Source organism: Oncorhynchus keta, chromosome 31 (genome assembly GCF_023373465.1).
Source record: "Oncorhynchus keta strain PuntledgeMale-10-30-2019 chromosome 31, Oket_V2, whole genome shotgun sequence".
Classification (NCBI taxonomy): Eukaryota; Metazoa; Chordata; class Actinopteri; order Salmoniformes; family Salmonidae; genus Oncorhynchus; species Oncorhynchus keta.
In genome coordinates, this window is record NC_068451.1 from 5052505 (window position 1) to 5071628 (window position 19124).

General features: G+C 43.9%; 2 protein-coding genes across 5 annotated transcripts; one reads left to right on the forward strand and one right to left on the reverse strand.

Annotated features, from left to right (window-relative positions):
* Positions 1–67: 67 nt before the first annotated feature.
* On the forward strand, positions 68–7581 carry pianp (PILR alpha associated neural protein). Of its 2 annotated transcripts, XM_035745601.2 has the most exons (5): positions 68–963; positions 1197–1612; positions 2317–2395; positions 4469–4612; positions 6058–7581. In XM_035745601.2, the coding sequence occupies exons 1-5, from the start codon at positions 953–955 to the stop codon at positions 6077–6079; spliced, it is 672 nt and encodes a 223-aa protein (XP_035601494.1). In that variant the 5' UTR covers positions 68–952; the 3' UTR covers positions 6080–7581. The 2 variants fall into 2 exon arrangements, with proteins under 2 accessions (XP_035601494.1, XP_052345312.1); XM_052489352.1 differs by lacking the exon at positions 4469–4612.
* Positions 7582–9436: 1855 nt separating this feature from the next.
* Positions 9437–18920, reverse strand: cops7a (COP9 constitutive photomorphogenic homolog subunit 7A). 3 transcript variants are annotated; one of them, XM_035745599.1, is made up of 8 exons: positions 18766–18920; positions 17320–17442; positions 17106–17181; positions 16002–16090; positions 13842–14044; positions 13308–13413; positions 12339–12508; positions 9437–10028 (listed from the first exon to the last, which is right to left on the reverse strand). In XM_035745599.1, the coding sequence occupies exons 1-8, from the start codon at positions 18862–18864 to the stop codon at positions 9989–9991; spliced, it is 906 nt and encodes a 301-aa protein (XP_035601492.1). In that variant the 5' UTR covers positions 18865–18920; the 3' UTR covers positions 9437–9988. The 3 variants fall into 3 exon arrangements, with proteins under 3 accessions (XP_035601492.1, XP_035601493.1, XP_052345311.1); XM_035745600.1 differs by having other exon boundaries at positions 17320–17483; positions 18766–18861; XM_052489351.1 differs by lacking the exon at positions 9437–10028 and adding an exon at positions 11827–12113.
* Positions 18921–19124: the final 204 nt, after the last annotated feature.

Here is a 19124-nt window from a genome sequence, read left to right on the forward strand (position 1 = left end):
TAGTTATTCTGTTTATCACCCCACTCAACCTGTCCTTGTGTAAATTAATGTATATTGATTTTCCTCCACCTCTCTGTCTCGCCACTCTCTGGCTAGTATCAGTGTTTTCTGAACATAACAGAATACTTTTTTCCTCTGCCCCAAAATGTGAATATTAACGTAATTTTCTGTATCTTCATTATTTCCGTCCTCAAGTACATTTCTTTTTTTGCTGTCCTTTTAATTGAGCGAGTTAAAAGCATAATTAGCATTTCAATCTTTCCTACAGTCTCCCTCCGTCCTCCTCCTCGCTCTCTCTCTCTCTCTCTCTCTCTGACTCTACATGTCTCTGTCGCTAAGGCAACCAATGCCTTTTCCTACTCGCTCTCTATATCTCCCCCTTTCTCACTGTCTCTCTCATTCCCTCTCTCTTCAGCCAGAGGTAGGCATGTTAACTGATATGTGTCTGAGTGAATGTTGTGTGCGTGCTTGTGTGACAGTGAGTTTGTCTGCTGGTGGGTGTGTGAGAGAGAGAGATAGAGTGTGTGTTCCTGTCTGGTTGACTGAGTGACAGTGGTAGTAGATATGAAGTCAATCTTTCTGGAGCTAAAAGTACCACCTTATGGGATATTAGCCCCATGAATGCGTATGATGAATGTTTTGTGCACAGCCGTGTGCTTGCATGTCTGATGTGCGAACTGTATAAGCATGTGGCAAAATTAAGCGCTCATTTTGGACAGCCAGGAGTGCCACTGCCCAGGAGAGAGAGAGAGAGGGGTGTGTGTGTGTATTCCTGTACTGCCGTCTATGAGTGTCTGTTTACATTTTCAATACCAGTCCGTGTCAGAAGAGAAGTGAACCCTCCCTCTCTTTCTCTCTCTCTCTCTTTCGCTCTTCCTCTCTTCTTTTTCTTCTTTCCTCCCAGAGAGAGAGATGATCGGAGGAGTTGGGGCTCAGTGAACAGAACGAAGCGATGGAGAGATGGTAAGATGGAGAGAGTGAGCGGATGTTTAGACGGACACAGAGTCAGACCCTCTGGTTGTATACATGTTGCATGAGGAGTCCAGTTAGACAGTGGACAATGCATTTGTAGTGTTAATCGTGCTCTATTTCTCTTTCTGCCTCCCTTTTTTTTCTCTCCCACCTCTTTCTGCTTCTCTTTATTTCTCCCTCTGTCTTTCTCTTCTTTTCTCCTTCCTTCCTTTCTTCTCTCTCAGCTCCATCTCTCCTGTCAAACGACTGACCACCCACCGCTGCCTTTTCTTTCTCCTGGTTGCCGCGGTGACGCGACCCTCAACCTGTAACCGTGACGACGAGGGCGAGGGGCAGGTGGAGGCCTTCTCAGCCCAGCTGTCCATCACAGGACAGGTCACACCCACACCTATTTGGTCCGTGGACTGGGGCCCCACACTAGCCCTGGAGGACGAGACGCATCACTTCCTGTCCAGCCAGGAAGCGGACCTGTACCACCATGGCCACGAAGTCCCCACGACAACCGCTGAGGCCTGGCTGCATCATCAGAGTGCACCGGGCAGCGTTTTGCCGCAGGAGCCCCTGGATCTGCTGGAGGCCCCGGACGCAGAGGGAGTGGAGGATGGAGGAAGTGAGGCGGAGGAGAGAGAGCCTGAGGAAGGTGGGCACCGTAGAAATCAGTAAAGATTAAAGAAAGAAAGGATTTGTGTTGGTGGGCATGAGAATAGAGTGTTTTGGAACAAAGACATCAGAAGAACTCTGGGGGCATCAGGGAGTAACTTCAATTCCCACTGGGCTGGCTTTGTGTGGATGGATGGCTGTGTCTTGGTGGTGGAGAATGCTTAATAGAGTTTTCTGAACTCACAAAAGCACACCAAAAGGAAATGGGTGACATCACACACCAAGCAATGGAATGGATGACTTCATCGGCTCATTCTCCTTTGAGTTTCTTTACTGACAGTATGGGAATTCTCGAAAAGCAGAGTTGTGTTTTTTTCTTACATCATTGCAGTTGACCTGGGTTATATTCATAAGGCACCAAACGGAAGAGAAATGACTTAAACAGGGATGGTCTACCTGGACTTGTCCAATAAGAAACGCACATTTTTGTTTTTGGTTGCAAAACATTTCAAAGCGTTTTCCGTTACATGCTCTAATGCACATGACACTGGTTTTCTTCTATTGTGCTGATTTCCAACCATGTGAACGGTAACTCCTCTGTGTGTGTGTGTGCGTGTGTGTGTGTGTGTGTGTGTGTGTGTGTGTGTGTGTGTGTGTGTGTGTGTGTGTGTGTGTGTGTGTGTGTGTGTGTGTGTGTGTGCGTGTGTGTACGTGTGTGTGCGTGTGTGTGTGCGTGTCTCTCAGTGGACCCTCAGTTTTACGTCACAGTGACCATCTCCTCTCTGCTCATCCTGACTGCTGTCATCATAACAGCCAAACTCTGGTAAGAATCCCCCCCTCTCTTTTTCTTTCTACCCCTTCTCTGAAACATAGTTGTTATGTACATCAGGGACCTTCAACAGTGTTATTTGTTTGAACATGGGAATGGGAAAAACTCTGATCTACTGTAGATAGCGGATGAAAATACCTTCCCAATGTTTAAAGGCTTTCAGAGGTTGAAGGTGGTGCAATTCCAACCACTTCGGGTTGACGCTGTGTTCTCTTTTGTTTTCACATCATCTTTGATGTACCATTCACCTATAAAATCAGCTGGGTGTGCGTTGTGCATACTCTTAACGTGAAATGAAAACTCTGACCTCTGGAATGTGGAGGAGGGCTCGTGCTGTTCGCTTCTGTTGTTTGACAATGGAGATCTCTTCTTCCCACCTGCTCTCTCACTCTTTCACTCCTCCTATTCTCCCATTTGTCTCTCCATCTCTTTCTCTGTCTTGCCCTCTTTATGTCTCTTTCCCCTGCTTTATTTTTCTTACCTTCTGTCACTCTTCATTTCTCTCTCTCCTTCCTGTCTCCACTCTCTCTTTTCAACCCCCCCCCCCACACCTCTCTCTCTTTCTCAACCCCATTCGTCATCCTTTACTTTCATTTAGCTTCATCACCTTTCAGTAATAGTGGGTTCTGGTTGATCCTTGATCGTCACACAGTATTCTTATCTTCTTCCCCAGTCCTCCTATTACTCCCAGCACTGCCCGGGCCAGCTCCAGATCCTCAGATAATCCCTCTGCTCACTGTGTGCCGATACACGATAAGCCCCATCTCTCTCTGTCGCTCCCTCCCTCTCCCTCTCTCCTTTTTTTTCCTTCTTTCTCTCTCCCGCTATCTCTCTCTCTCTGTCTCCGCTGTAGGCTGGTTGAAAGTGTGTGTGCTGGAAACAAGTGTTGTTGCAGTGCTTAATTGGAGCAAGAGTATCTCTCTCTCTCTCTCTCTGTCTTGTGTAAGTGTGGGCTTTTGTTGCAGTTTCAGTATGACTGTGAATGTACATATTGGGTAAATTGTGGTGAGGAATGGAGGGAAGGTTACAGTGGGAATGGAATAGGTGTTTGACGGAGAAAAGTAGGGGATTGAATAGAGACGAGACCGTATAGAATTGAATAGAATTCTGTTGATTGTGATAATGGAGAAGCAATCGATGTTGGAGAACGTTTCACCGTGTGTGTGTGTGTGTGTGTGTGTGTGTGTGTGTGTGTGTGTGTGTGTGTGTGTGTGTGTGTGTGTGTGTGTGTGTGTGTGTGTGTGTGTGTGTGTGTGACTGGAACTGCATGTCTGTGATCTACAGTGTGTGGCTGTGAAAAAGTCTTTGTTGTGTGTGTGAGTGCTCCAAAGAGCTGTGTATGGTGTACCTGTGACTCTCACTGTACCAACAACATCATAGCTCATACACGTGATTGGAATAATGTTTCCCCACATCAGCCCTGTATCCCCTTCTTCTCACGCTCTCGTTTCATCGCTCCCCCTTTCTTCCTTTTCATTTCTCCCCCGATCCCCATTTCGGGAAGATAGCCTAGTGGTTAGAGCGTTGGGCCAGTAACCCGAAAGATTGCTGGATCGAATCCCCGAGCTGACAAGGTCAAAGTCTGCCGTTCTGCCCCGGGCAAGGCAGTTAACCCACTGTTCCCTGGGTCGCCAAAGACGTGGATGTCGATTTAAGGCAGCCCCCCACACCTCCCTGATTCAGAGTGGTTGGGTTAAATGCAGAAGACACATTTCAGTTGAAGGCATTCGGATGTACAACTGACTAGGTATCCCCCTTTCCCTTTCTCTTTACCTCTCTCACACCCTCTGTTTCCTTCACCTTTTCACCCTCTTCCTTTCTCTCTCTCTACCCGCTATTCCAACCTCGACCACCACACTCTTTCTCTCCCTCCCTCCCTTTCTTGCAACCTCTCTCCTCTTCTCCCTCTCGTCTGACAGCGCTTTAATGAGTCAAATGAGTGCATTAACTCTCTCTGAGGCGTTGTAATGTGTTCGCCGCTGTTAAATGCCCATGTCATTTCCTCTTTTCCTCTCACTCAGTCTCGCTCTCCGTCTCTCTCTTTTACTCCGTCTCTCTCTCTTCCAGTTACGACCGCAGCTGTTCCCAGCACCCGCCCCCGCTTTCCCGTGGCGTGGCCCCCCCCCTCTCTCTCGCCCTCCCTCGTTCCCTGGCTCTGGAGGACAGCCGGCAGACGCTGCACGGCACCCCCTCCTTTACCGACAGGGAGAGGTAATGAGTCGCCTCACCAGCTCACTGGAGAGAGAGGGAGAGTGTTTGTGTGTATTTGTGTGGAGTTGTTAGTACATTGATTTGTGTGTGTGTGTGTGTGTGTGTGTTTGTGTGTGTGTGTGCTTTTGTGTCTGAATCAATTTATGTCTGCAAATGTCTGCATGGATATATGTGTGTATGCATGTGTGTGTGTGTTTGTCAGTGAGTGGATGATGTGTCAAGGAGTGCTTGCTCCCTCTCCCCGTGTGGTGTATGAGCATCATAATGGTATATGTGCATAATTAGGCGTCAGTGTTAGTCTCTGTGGAGTACACAGGCCTGAAGTGTTATGGATGTGAGATGTATGTGTGTTTTAGAACTTCCTCTCACACAGCTCTGGAAGCAGTGAGCGCACAACCCATGAAATGATGTTTTTATAGCCGGGGATTTAAAGTTAATTTCAATCAGGATAATTGGACTCTACTCCAGTTCTCCTCGTTTCTCCTCTCCTTCTTGTCCTTTCTACCCCCCACTCCCGCTCCAGTTCCACTTTTCTCTCTTTCTTTCCCCTACTCTAGTTTTTGTACTTTTCTTTCACCTACTCCAAATTCTCCCTACTCTAGTGTTATATAATACTAATAACGTATTATGTTTTAATTCTAGAAGTGCTCTTTTCCCTTTTCCAGTTCCACCCTTCTCCTGTCCCTTAACCCTTTTTCCAGTTCCACCCTTCTCCTGTCCCTTAACCCTTTTTCCAGTTCCACCCTTCTCCTGTCCCTTAACCCTTTTTCCAGTTCTACCCTTCTCCTGTCCCTTAACCCTTTTTCCAGTTCTACCCTTCTCCTGTCCCTTAACCCTTTTTCCAGTTCTACCCTTCTCCTGTCCCTTAACCCTTTTTCCAGTTCTACCCTTCTCCTGTCCCTTAACCCTTTTTCCAGTTCTACCCTTCTCCTGTCCCTTAACCCTTTTTCCAGTTCCACCCTTCTCCTGTCCCTTAACCCTTTTTCCAGTTCTACCCTTCTCCTGTCCCTTAACCCTTTTTCCAGTTCTACCCTTCCCCTGTCCCTTAACCCTTTTTCCAGTTCTACCCTTCACCTGTCCCTTAACCCTTTTTCCAGTTCTACCCTTCTCCTGTCCCTTAACCATTTTTTCAGTTCTACCCTTCCCCTGTCCCTTAACCCTTTTTTCAGTTCTACCCTTCCCCTGTCCCTTAACCCTTTTTTCAGTTCTACCCTTCCCCTGTCCCTTAACCCTTTTTTCAGTTCTACCCTTCCCCTGTCCCTTAACCCTTTTTTCAGTTCTACCCTTCCCCTGTCCCTTAACCCTTTTTTCAGTTCTACCCTTCCCCTGTCCCTTAACCCTTTTTTCAGTTCTACCCTTCCCCTGTCCCTTAACCCTTTTTTCAGTTCTACACTTCGCCTGTCCCTTAACCCTTTTCCTCTGCCCCCTCTCTCTCTCTCCGTCAGGATCCCCGTGGTGAACCTCTGAGGCTTTTCTACGGGATGCGACGGGGAACGTCAACACCGCCGGAGGATGTGCCCGCCGTGGCCCACCGTGTTCTTCTATTTATCTTTGACTGTGAAAATGAACATCAGGAAACCAGGTATCCAGCCATGGCAAAACCTCTTTTTCCCTCCATCCCTTCTTCCTGACGGAGAAAAGCCCGATCTCATCCCTTCCTTCCTGCTGCCATCCTCCCACGCCTCTGTTCTCCACTTTCCTATGGCTCTCTGTCACTGTCGACCGACCGAGCCTTCCGCTCTGTTTTATATTCCAGTTGTCTGTACTGCCCCGGGCTGTAGCAGCAACACACGTACAGCTCCCTCCGCTTTGACTAATTCACAAGCAAACAGTGTTAGATATCAATAGAACGTTTCATTCCCGCCGGTGCCAAAACCGCATAGCTATATGGGGAATATTTTGGAATATTCATACAGCTATCTTGTGTAGCTGAACCTTGAACTATGATGAAATAGTGGACTTGGTTGTTGAAACTTAGTTGAACGTGAAATATGTGTGTTATCTGAAACTGAAATATGGGTGTTCAGCTAGCTGGTGAAGGGTTAAAACGATCCCTGTTTCCTAGGACTGAAGGGGGTATTTCACAAAGCTGGTTGGCAATGTTTTCGCCAGCAGCCAATGTGCTTAACACGACACGGTCCAAAAATCGCTGTTTACTCCCGCTTGGAAGCTTGGAATGCAAATAGGCCCACTGCAGCTTCCACATTCGCAATGTGTTTTCTGGGTGTTTTTTAATTCCCTAAATTATTCTCTTCATTTGTTCCTTTAATTTTCTCGCTTCTTCGCCGGTTCTCTTTGTTGTGCCTTTGTGAGCGTGTTATTTTGTCTCTGGAGCATGGGGATGAGCAGTGTTTATATAGTACTGCTCTAATATAGGGTTGTGAAATTCTGTACTTTTCCCAAAACTCCCAGGTTTTTCAGCCAATCCCGGTTGGAAGATTCCTGGAATTAGGAGGGAATGAAATACAGGAATTTCCCAACTGGGATTTCTGGAAAACCAGGGAACTCGCAGAAAGTTATCCTTGTTGTATATGAAAATAGTGGTGTAAACAACGTGCAATATACATGTTTACATATATTGCAATCAGTACAATCAAACGATACATGTGGTACAATCAATGGTGATTGCAGGTTAACATAATGGGTATACAAGATTCAGGCCAGAATTAATGAGTCATATTACCATCATCTGTTGTTTCTATCAAAATGATTCACTGACTTCACTGACTCAAAGCTTACACTAGTGTTTACTGTAGGATATTAGGGTAATTTACCTGTCCAACTCTTCCACCAGCTTTGAGAAATGACCCTCTGGACTTCCACTACACTAGTACACATAGTGTTGTGACATCATACGTGACACGTGTCGTTCTGCAGTCTAGTGTTCCTTGGTTCTCAGTAGCATACCTGTAGACGTGTGGTTCCACTGTATGATGGAAAAACAATAAAAACTCAACACTGGTGTTTTACCACTGTATCCGACTGGACTTTACTGGCCAGTGGCTTTGGGTCAAGATATAATTGACAATGTGCGAGGGCCAGCCTTACAGGAGAACTATGGATGTATCTCAACTGGCCTGAGTTGACTCCTTTCCTTCATCCGTTCTAGGTTGAAGATACCCAGGTTACGACAACCTAATAATTCCACGAGGAGACTTGTGAAAAAGCAACAGATTAATGGGACAGGTGCTGTTGCTAACTAGCATCCCTGATCCCTTCGTTTAGAATCCTACCTCATTTATGCAAAGACATATGGGATATTACAATTATTATGTCTTAACCATTATCTCCAACCTAGCATCTGTACTAAACTTTATGATGAGAAGGAGAAGAGAGATTGCCATAAAAGAGACCAGGAAATACACATGGGAGCCATGTGTTCTAATTGTGTCATTCAAATCCATTAACTGCGAGTTCCATTTGGCTTCTAGTGCAGATCAGAGCCATATATTAAAATATAAATATATGGTACTGGTGCAGTTATACTTCCTGATCATGACAATCTCTCTTCTTCTCTATTTTATCCTAGGTCAGGTCTACACTACATCATCCTAAACTAATGTGCTTTCGAATCTGTAATAAGATACAGGAGAGCAAGCCACTTTACACTGTTGAGGCATACCCATAGAAAATCCTACATTTACTGGAAGTATTAGAAGCTGCGGTGTGAGAGAGAAACAGAGGACAGTGTCTGCTGTTGCTTTTTCATTTCCTCTGGGCATTTTAATGATCAATCAAAGTAATTGATTGGCTGAAGTCCACTCCAAAGTTAACTACTGGCTGATTATGAGTCCAACCAGCAGACGCTGTAGAGCTCCGTAGTCTGTGTGTTTAAGGAAGGACACACAGTCAGGTATACACATGCAAAGTCACATCTGAAGTTTTACGCACAAAGTATCCCTCTCACAGCCACATGTAACCTTTATTTAACTAGGCAAGTCAGTTAAGAACAAATTCTTATTTACGACGGCCGATGCTGGGCCAATTGTGCGCCACCCTATGGGACTCCCAATCACGTCCGGATGTGATGCAGGATTCAAACCAGGGACTGCAGTGACGCCTCTTGCAATGAGATGCAGTGCCTTAGACCACTTCATACACCTAGGTGTACAGCTGCTAGAACTCACAGCTCCCATCTGGTAGGAACCGAGCAAACTGTGAAACAGTAAAGCTCAATCACACTGACTGAAATTAACACGGCTATTTATAGAGAGGGACGGAAAGGGGGAGAAAAAAAGTTGGGAAGTGGAAATGGGGTTAAAACAGAATAGGATAATTTCCCTGTCTCTCCATCCCCCTTTTCTCTCTCTCTCTCTCTCTCTCTCTCTGTGGGTTCCATGGGAGTTAATAGCTACCATTAACGTCATGCAGGATAGGGAGAGAGGGTTTTTAGAGAAAACAGAGGGAGGCTGAGGAGAGAGAAAGAAAGCGAGCGAGCGAAAAAGGGACACGGACAGGATTGAGCGTGAAAAATGAAATGTGGAGCGTGTGATTGGGGGGGAGGGAGGGCAGACAATTCCGACAGGCAATTTTGACGGTGAAATAGAAGCTTTGGGCAAAATATACCGATATCAAATATGAATGCCCTATGTGTGTCTGTCTGATGTGTGTATGTGGCAGAGAAAATTAGGCTGAGAGTGTGTGTAACCAAGCCGACTGATCACAGAGGTAGTTCCAGCGCTCTAATATATTAGTCTCTTTGGGGATAACCTAATTAAGGGTCTGACCTAACACAGATATCCCCCTTCTGTGAGTTAACATTTAGCTAGTGATGCAACCTCCAATTGCACTTTAAAGTATGCCCAAAAAAACAGACTAAATGAATAGAGGGGGGGGGGTTCAATTTATTACCAACAATTAATATCCTGATTTTATACGTCTCAACTCAATCCTCAGCAGAAAAAAATACAAACAAACAAAAAGTGTAACACAGAGTACACACATCAAATACACACATTCAGTTTCACTGCTTGTGGCTCTGCTTCTCCTGATAATACACACAGCAGCGAAGCTCTGCCCAGAGAAGATTATACTCGGTCTGTCTCTGTGTACATGTTAGAATGGGTTTGGGTCTGTGTATATACACAGTGCAGATAGTCCGTCTGTCTGGTTGTGTGTACACACCTATCAGAATGGGTGTCAGACACTGCAAGTGTGTCTGTCTGACTCAGTGTCTGTATATACATATATACAGACATACACACATATACAGTGTGTGTATGTGTATGCACGTGCATGGATGTGTGTGTAAATCTTAGTGTGTTGTCTGTGCATTGGTCACATTATCAGTCTAAAGTCTGTGTGGGTCTATGTGTCTGTCCATCCATCTGACAGTGGATCAGTGGGGGTGTTCCGGGTCTCTCTGCATCTCTGCCTTCAGTTGGACTTGGACCAGATCTTCCCACTTCCACGGAGCCTGATACCAAACAAAAACAGACAACAGTTATTACATTACCCTAAAATGACGTCTCCAACAAGCAGCCGTTTCTTCTCAAGTCCGGGTATCTCTTCACGTTGCAGGTATCAAAGTGGAATTTCTCCTGAAGGCAGATTGTCGCTCTGCTCCGAGGTAATTTCACACGCGGCACCTCGATCAGTGTTTCCCAAACTCATCAGTAAGCTTTGATTATTTGAATCCGCTGTGTAGTGCTAGGGCAAAAAAACGGAATATTCACCCCCCAGGACCGAGAAACAATACGCTAGATGATTGATCCCTGCATGTCAGGGGAGGGGGGGGTGGGGGAAGTCCCCTAAATCGCTAAATATTTTTTTTTACAAATATATGAATGACTGCGGCTGGTCTAGCGTGTAAGACCACCGCATGCAGCACACATACATCAACCCAATGTGGGTATGAATCCCGACCCCACCCTCCATCTCCCCGTCTCTGTATCCCCTCTCATTTCATGCAGTCTGAATAAAATCTACAGGTGGGAGCAGACCAGCGTGGTATATAACAGGTAGCACATGTTCACAGTCCCCACTTCAAACGTCTTTTAAAGGCTGATCTCCAATACACGCCTGTCTTCACTAAACAGAAGAGGGGTATGAGGAAGATGTCAGCTTGACGTCTCAACGTCAGTCTCATGTTTCGCATCCTGTACAAGAGGGGTAATACTACGATGCAAGCTAGATCTACTCAGCTTCAGTTAGCTTCACATTCCAGCTCAGGCCTTTATTCATTTTACGAAGGTGCAAGGTGGATATTGATCGTACACCCGCCACTTACTCGTTCTGAGCTTGTAACTGAGTGTTCATTTCGAACAGCGAACTCTTTACAAAGACAATGCTAACACGTAAATCCATGGGCCAGTCGGTGTCACATTTTCATTTGTGCCCGAAATCAGAATGAAAGAAAAGTTAGCAGGCTATGGTGGGAAATGGGCTGTTAGAAGTGCCGTTTTTCTTTTATCACGTATCGGAATGCCAGTCTGTCCCAGAGCAGGTTAGTTCTGAAGGATTCTTTGCTATAGAAATATAGCCACATTCGTGTCACCGGTTATCCTGAGCTGAACCCAGAGTTGACCAAAGTTACCTCGCTAATTTCTCAAACCAGATTCGTAGTATAGGGCGATGGATAAATCAGTTAGCCAGCTAACTTGCCTAAATATTCTGGGGGCGACTGGCTAACTCATTGAACCTGCTTTGTATTATATGCCAATTTCTCAAATCAGGCAAATAAATTCCTGGCTGTTTTAGTTCAAGTTGTATGATAGTTGTAACACAACACCGTTATGAACAAGGTTTGTTTATGATTGCCTTTGGTTCAACTCATTACGCCACATATTATTGCAGGGATGTTTCAATTACAATGTTGGCAAACAAATGACTATTACTGTACTACTCCTACCACGAGAAGGTGGTTTACAGTAGATACTGTGAATGCTTTTCATGTGAGGTAATCAAAATCTCCAGTTAAACTGTTTTCAGTGAATAAAGTCCAACGCCACCAAGAATCTTAAATCATCTCTACATTTTTCTTTCATTGTCAAAATGTCCCCCAGTAAATGAATTATAATCACTCGTTTAACTGGAACAGAAAAACTCATGTAATAAAAAATAAACATTTCCTATTAACACCTGAATCTTTTTTTATTTATATATATTTTTTTCTCACTTCAGTGACATAAAAATAAAAAAAATCCAGGACAGATAAGGAATTAGTGTTGTAATTGGCCCAGAAGAGAGAGGGCCACTAGTATCACTGTGAGTACCACTACAAAGCACAGCCTCTCAGGCTAATGAAGATACGCTATGCAGACACACACACAGTCACTGTTCCCACTTCCACTGGCAGCTGGCGTTTAAATGGATGTTTGTTGTACAAACAACCAAAATATTACTGTGTTCGAGTTGAAGATGCTGCGAAATGACATGAAATCCAATGGTTGCATAAACGATTCCGTGCCGTTTGAATTCGTCTGAAGTGATTGGAATGTTTTTGAAAATACACACAAATGTTTATTCTTGCCTCGGCTTGAACCACACCTCTGCCGTGACCCTGGAAGGACGAGGTCATGTTCATAAGACACCTAGGACTGAAACAGGTATTACCTGGACTTATATTTTTTTGTGAAATGTTTAAAAAATGGTTTCTGTTGCTTGCCCTAAAGAACATGACCCTGAGGATAGCCCACCAACATCAAATGGTAACGCCTATCCCAAAAGAATAGACACACAATCAATGAAAATATGGGATTGACCGAAGGAACATCACCTTACTTACCCTTTGACCTTTGAACTCTTCTTGCCCGGTTGCCGTGGTTCCTGAGAGGAGGCGGGGTCTCGTGGCTCAGCCGGCTGGTCTGCATCCTGATTGGATGCGGCTCCAGCGGCGGCGGGGCCGGACGACGGGGAGGCGGAGCTGGCCTTTAGGGTTTTCTGGAGGTTTGACACCTGAGAGAGAGTGAAGGAAAGGTCAACTAATGGAGTTTAGGACAGAACAGAAGTGCCTGATTCAAGCTAAGGCCGACTTGGAATGTACTGGGCTGTCTTGGATATTTTCTTCTCACAAGGTCCTTTCCAGCAGCTATGGTGGATGCGTAACCAGGCCAGCCCAATACAGCTTGGCTTGGCACTGGTTTGGCTCAGTAGTGTGGAAAGCTTAAGGTGTTGTTATTATTTCTAATAAGAAGAGGTTGGAGAGTAACTTCTACCTCAAGCTGAAGAAGACTGACTCAGAGGACAGAAAAGCCACCTCTGGCCTACAGCCTAAATAAAGACACTGGACAGAGCTCTAAATTGGACACTGAATTAGGTCATTGAGTAATGAGTACACGTTTTGCTTATGGCTTCACCTCTACCAGAGAGGAAGAAGAGAAGCGAGAGGGTTTACTCCAGCCAAAACCTGTCCACGAAAATAAGACAACGAAGTGAGGAAATTTTGCATTGAGATTAATGGGTGTCACATTTGGTCAACAAAACATTTAATTGCTAATGTGCTATGGTAATGATTAAGTTGTTTACGAATGCAATGATATAAGTGGATGCACGTGCCATTTCAGCAAGTGGCAAAACGACTCTATAACGGAGTGGTGCCTCATTAGCTAGAAGAGACCCACCAGATCTCGCCGCCTCCTGCCTGCCTTCCATCTTTGAGGACATGTATTTCCATTGTTAGAGTCACTTGACTATCTTGTCAATATAATAGATGATCTTTGACGGTACCCAGAGAAAAGTGGCTACTGGTACTAACCTCTGTCTCCACCTGAACTTTGACCTTCAGCTGGCTCTCTCTGTATTGGTTGGCTCTGGTTACCTGCTCCTCGATCCCACACAGGACCGCCTCACATCCTGAACACCTGAGAGAGAGACAGATAATTATTTAGACACTGATATGACTGATCATACTATCTATTTTTATCCCATTCTATACATAATTTATTGTATCTATCATGTCCACTGTTTTTATTTTATTGTTTTACTATTTTAATTTGTCTCATTTAAAATCGTATTGGTCATTATTATGCATCCACTGTAAGAAATGTGTTGTGTAATGTATAAATAAAGTTGAACCTTGTCCTATACACACACACACACACACACACACACACACACACACACACACCTGGGTTGGAGTCTATTCATGAGGTAAACTGAAATTGCACTTCCAATTCCATTTGTTTTTTTTTTTTTTGGGGGGTTCAGTTTACTTCCTGAATTGAAATGGAATTGACTCAAAAACCTGGCACATGCACGGCTCTTTCGCACACACATATCACTAACTAACCACTCCTGCAGTGTGTTTGCTATGTTGGGCAGCTCGTTGGGCCCCAGGTCTCGGCCCACGCTGCAGTCCACCTCCACCTGCTGGTTCCTCTGGTCCAGCTTGCCCTGAATGATGTCACAGTAGACCGCCTCAATCAGCAGGTCCTCCAGCTCCCGCACGTTCTTCAGCTCCAGCTGCTGCAGGAGCAGAGAGTAGGGCAGGCACTGGGGGAAGAGGGAGACAGAGAATGTCAAATTCTATTATATTGGGTCAATAGAAGTGAACAGGCACAGGGAGAGAGAGAGAGAAAGATGTTGAATTTGAGATGCTCTTTATGATGTCAGTGAGGAGGGAGTTGAGTGAGGGTGGTGGGGACAGAGGGCAAGAAAGAACGTCAAATTCTACTATGTTGGGTCAACAGAAGTTACCTGGCACAGAGAGAGAAAGATGTTGAATTTGAGATGCTCTTTATTACTTCAGTGAGGAGAGAGAAGAGATGATGTACGAGTGAGGAATGGAAAGGTAAAAGAGAGGGGTAGAGGAAGGGAGGGCGGGTCAATATAAATTTACAAAACCATTACATCAAAATAGCTACCAGAGAGAGGGGAGTTTGGAGTTTTAAAGGGGCAGTGCAAGAAAAAATTGGATATAACTTATTTATATATTTCCATACTATTTGGTCAGAAAATCAGAAATTGTGAAAATTATGATAATGCACTTTGTGTAAAAGCTGTTTGAAAAAAATGCTTGGAATTTCAGCCTGTTCAGGTGGGATGGATCATTTGGCCCACATTATAATGCCACAATGTGATATGATTAAATAGACCAATGACTGTTAAGGGTAAGTGTGTGGGCTCTAGGCCATCCTATCAGCCAATCAGGGCGGTGTATGTAAATATCTTCAAATTTGTTTCCTAACGCCCACACGATCAAACTGAGCATTTCAAGGGCCAAAGGAGGCTCGGGGACATATTTTCTTACAAATATATTTTGTAGTTATTTTCTTTTAATAAACAGTGATTTATTAGACATACAGTGATGATTTAAAAATAAAATGACAAAGACTGCATGGGGGCTTTAGGTCTTTATTGGGCAATTAAAGGATAGATTCACCTATTTGGAATGTTTTTGTGCATCTCTGAGCAATGTTCCATCGATTCCCGGGGTCATTTCATGTTTTCATGTGTATCTGAGCGATTCACCGTTAAAGCACAGAAATACAGCCGGCCAAATAACTCAGATACACATGAAAACATGAAATGACCCCGGGAACCAATAGAACATCGCTCAGAGATATAACGATATAACATTTTAATGGGTGAATCTTTGCGTTAAGGTGTGCCCATACAGACATTCAATGTGGCATACTTATAATATGACAATATAAAAGAATAAGACGGAAAGAGAAAGACGATACGAGAAATGGAGAAGGGAGAGAAAGAGAGAAATGAATCAATAAATTATTTATTAGGGAGAGTGGAGAGAATGAGAGATGGGCATAAAGCAAGGTAGAAAGAGAGATGGGGGAGGGAGAAAAAATATGAGATGGGGATAGGGTTGAAATGAGGTGGTGAGAGAGCCAATCTTAGAGTTAGATGAATAGACAGCAGAGAGCAACAAATACATAAAGAGACAGAGAGCTCAAAGAAGAAAGGACAGGATACTTAACACAGTATCTCATAATGATTTAATTCTCAGCTGCTATCATTCTCATCTATGTGATATAAATAAAGTTAGATCACATCACAGACAGGCTCTTAATAAAGTCCTTCACAACACAGAGTAATGTCTCTTGTTAATGTGTCAAAGTTACAAAGCAAGTTGTCTCATAACCACATCATTAAAATCAAAGTTGAGTGAATTACTTGCTATTTTTGGTACTGAAGCTTGCTGAGTATTGTTAGGATCACAATTGTAGGTAGGCTATTGGAGTCCATGGAAAAACTGCACAGAATTATTATTTGACCTGCAATTCTTTAATAACAAAATAAACAGAAAAACTAGACAAGATAAGTCCAGAGAGCGTTAACTTCAGATTAAATGGCAAACGGATGATGGCTATCATTATATTACATATCATTGTGAACTATTTCCATAATTATTATGTGAGTGACCCACATTGAGCGTACTAAAGCTAGCAGAGTAAGGAATTTAAAACCAGATGAATGGGTGGTACTCTACCTTGAGATTGGATGCCAGACTGATGATGGAGAGGTGACGGAGTTTATTCCTCTGAGCTGGGGTCAACTCTGGGAGAGAGGCTGCCCTCTCTGAAAGAATAACATACCACAAACAGACAAGGAAAAGAAACAGACAGCGAGAGAGCAACAGAAAGGGACACATCATGACAGGGACCTTTCATAACAAGGATACATCATTACAAACACAGGGGTACAGGCTCTGTCCAGGCAGAAACTGCTGCTGCCTTTTAAATTCCACAAGGGAATACAATGAAAAATAATTTGAGTGTGTGTTGCCTGCGTATGTGGTTGCTTTAAAAAAAACTTGAGTATTGACAGTTTTTCCTCAGTGCTCCATTTTGCAATTCTAAAAAGCACTATGAAGTGAATACGATGTGTTGACATAAAAAGATTTGTATTTCTCTCTTCCGTTTTTGCTTGTCTCTTATTAAGTCTTGTTACTAAATGTGTTGCTAAAGAATGACAAGTCCTTTACATATTCTGGTATTTCAAAGAATATTCAGGATTTCATTTGGCAGTTTGTGACAATGCAACCAATTACAACCAATATGAATGTCTAACAAAATGCCTGAGAGAAGAATGTCCCTGGTTGAGTCCCAATAATCTCTCCTTCCTCTTGAAGTGTCATTACTTCCCACAAATGTACAAGCATTGGATTGGTGTTGGCAGGCTAGAGCAATGGTAGTCACCTGTTTCAGCGGGGACCCCATTTTTTCCAACCCGAATTTCTGGGGACCCCATTTTTTTCACCAGGAATGCTAGAGAGAGTTTCCATATACCAGTTATTTAATTCCAAATCCACAAAGGAAAGTGAACAAGTGCATACTTCTAGAGAAAGGAGAGGTTATTGGGGACGCAACCTCTATCGAGCAAACAAATTGTCACTTGGCTCCTCGTTTAGGATCAAAATAAAGTATTGTGGTTGACTCTGTAAATTACAGGGGGCTGAGACAACCTACAACAGTCATGAGAAGCCTGGCCTGCAGGGCCAGTTGGCGGGGAGAGAAATACTGCTAATAATAAAACAGCTCCAGGGATATTAGATGACTTCTTTACACAGCAGTGCTGCCTGCCACTGTCATACCTTTATAGTCACAGTAGGTTCCATAGGCGAAGAGGTTGAGTAGCTGATACACTGGTGCGTGCGGGCCTGTCTCCAGCTTGGGGTAGAGGAGAAGGAAGGTGGTGGGGGACAGATAGAGGGGGCTTGTTACACCTCCTGTGAGAGCTGTGCCTTGATAATGGCTGTGACGGTGTGCTTGTTTGTGAGTGTGCTTACATGTGAGTGTGTGTGTTACCTCTCTGACGTTGGGCAGCTCAAGGATGTCTGAGAACACGTAGAGGCCTGGTGTCTCCAGCAGAGAGCTTATGGCCTGGGCCAATGCCGGGCCTGAGAGAGAGAGGAGCTGCTCTACCTCCATCTGAGAGAGAGAGAAAAACAGAGTGAGAGTATGTGCAGGAGCTAAAAGGACAGAAGGCAAACAGAAGTGAGTAGGAGAAAGACAAAATGAGGATAAGAGAAGTAATGACAGATAATGCAAGAGCGTGAGAGACAGGGGGAAGATAGGAAAGGAAAAGAGACAGAATGTCTTGAATAAAATAGTTGGCCTTCAATGAACAGTTAATACTGCATATCTTACATTTCAGAGGCTGATCAGCTTATTTTTTTTAAATAGCAAGACAACTTTAATACTTCATTAATGTATACCTGTAGCTCTGTCTAACCAAACAATCATATGAATAGCCCTTGTGGCAAGACTCCAAGTCAGTAATTAAATTTTCACTCTCATAAACTGATGTGTAGGCAAGTGTTTTGAAAAACACCCTTCTGGTCAAAGGTAGTCAGAGACGCAGATTATTATTTTACATCATTAAATGGACCTTGCTTAATATGAATATGATATTGGCCCTACGAAAAGCACTGAAAATGTATTATTTGAGATCTAACCTATTTGTATTTGATATGCTGTGCTATTTGGAGAGAGTATTAGGGAGACACAGCAGTACTTACAAATAGCCTAGCTAGCTACATAGTACTAACCTTCCTAGGCTGGGCACTAGGACACTCCGTGCCATTGTCAGATAATCATGACTTTGGACACTTGGCTACGACTTCACAATGTAGCTATTTAGGTAGCCAATTAACGTTACCCTCAAAAAGTCGGCTACTGTAGGCTAACCTGGGCACATTCAGTAGGGAAAATATTCACTGACATGTAAAATAAGGAATCATGTCAGATTAATTATATCTGCATAGTTCGACCTACTAAACTTGGCCCTAGTGTGGAGTGTTTTGAGTCAAGCTCATTCAATGCTGAGTCCCAGGGCAGGGACCGATTTTCTGACTAATACTAATGATGAACAACCGATTGCACGCTAGCTTAGAAGCGAGCTAACGTTAGTTCACTAGCTCTTTATAGCATATTTTCAAGAGAAATGCTACGTAAAAACGGGCCCAAAGGAGCACAAACTAAAAAGATTGCTAAAGTTTGACCCAATTAGGTAGCAAAACTAGCACATAAGAGCTAACTTACTACAGTATGACTATGAAGAGTCATGCTAGCTGCTGCTAAAGTTACCACAACATGACTGTAAAGCGGTAACGTTAGGCCTCTATCCTGTTTTTCGTTATCTACCGACTCAACTCTAACGTAGCTAAGTGGTGCAAGGGCAACCGTGCGATTACCTTTATTAAAAAAACTAGTTTACAAATATGTTCAAATAAAATAAATGCAACAAATAACCTTATTGGTAAGCAAACTCAAGTTGATAGCCTGTCCCCCGAATCGCTCAGTTCCGCGGTCAGTGCACGTTTGACAACAAAGGAGAACATCCCTGCTCATTGGACGAAGCGTGAAAAGGAGGAGGGTAGTGTTTGTCTTGACTGACAAGGGACTGAGCACAGTCTGGCTATAGAGACCGGTCGCCACAGACAAACCTGGCTGCCCAGAGAGGACAGGCTGTGTGTGCTCACTCTGCTCCAGGGGACAGGTAGAGACAGAGCTGCATTTCCTATTACACTGTGACAAATACTCAGACCTAAGAGAATATTTCTTTCCCAAAATTATAATTCAATAAAAAGAATTTGAAACTATAAAAAATC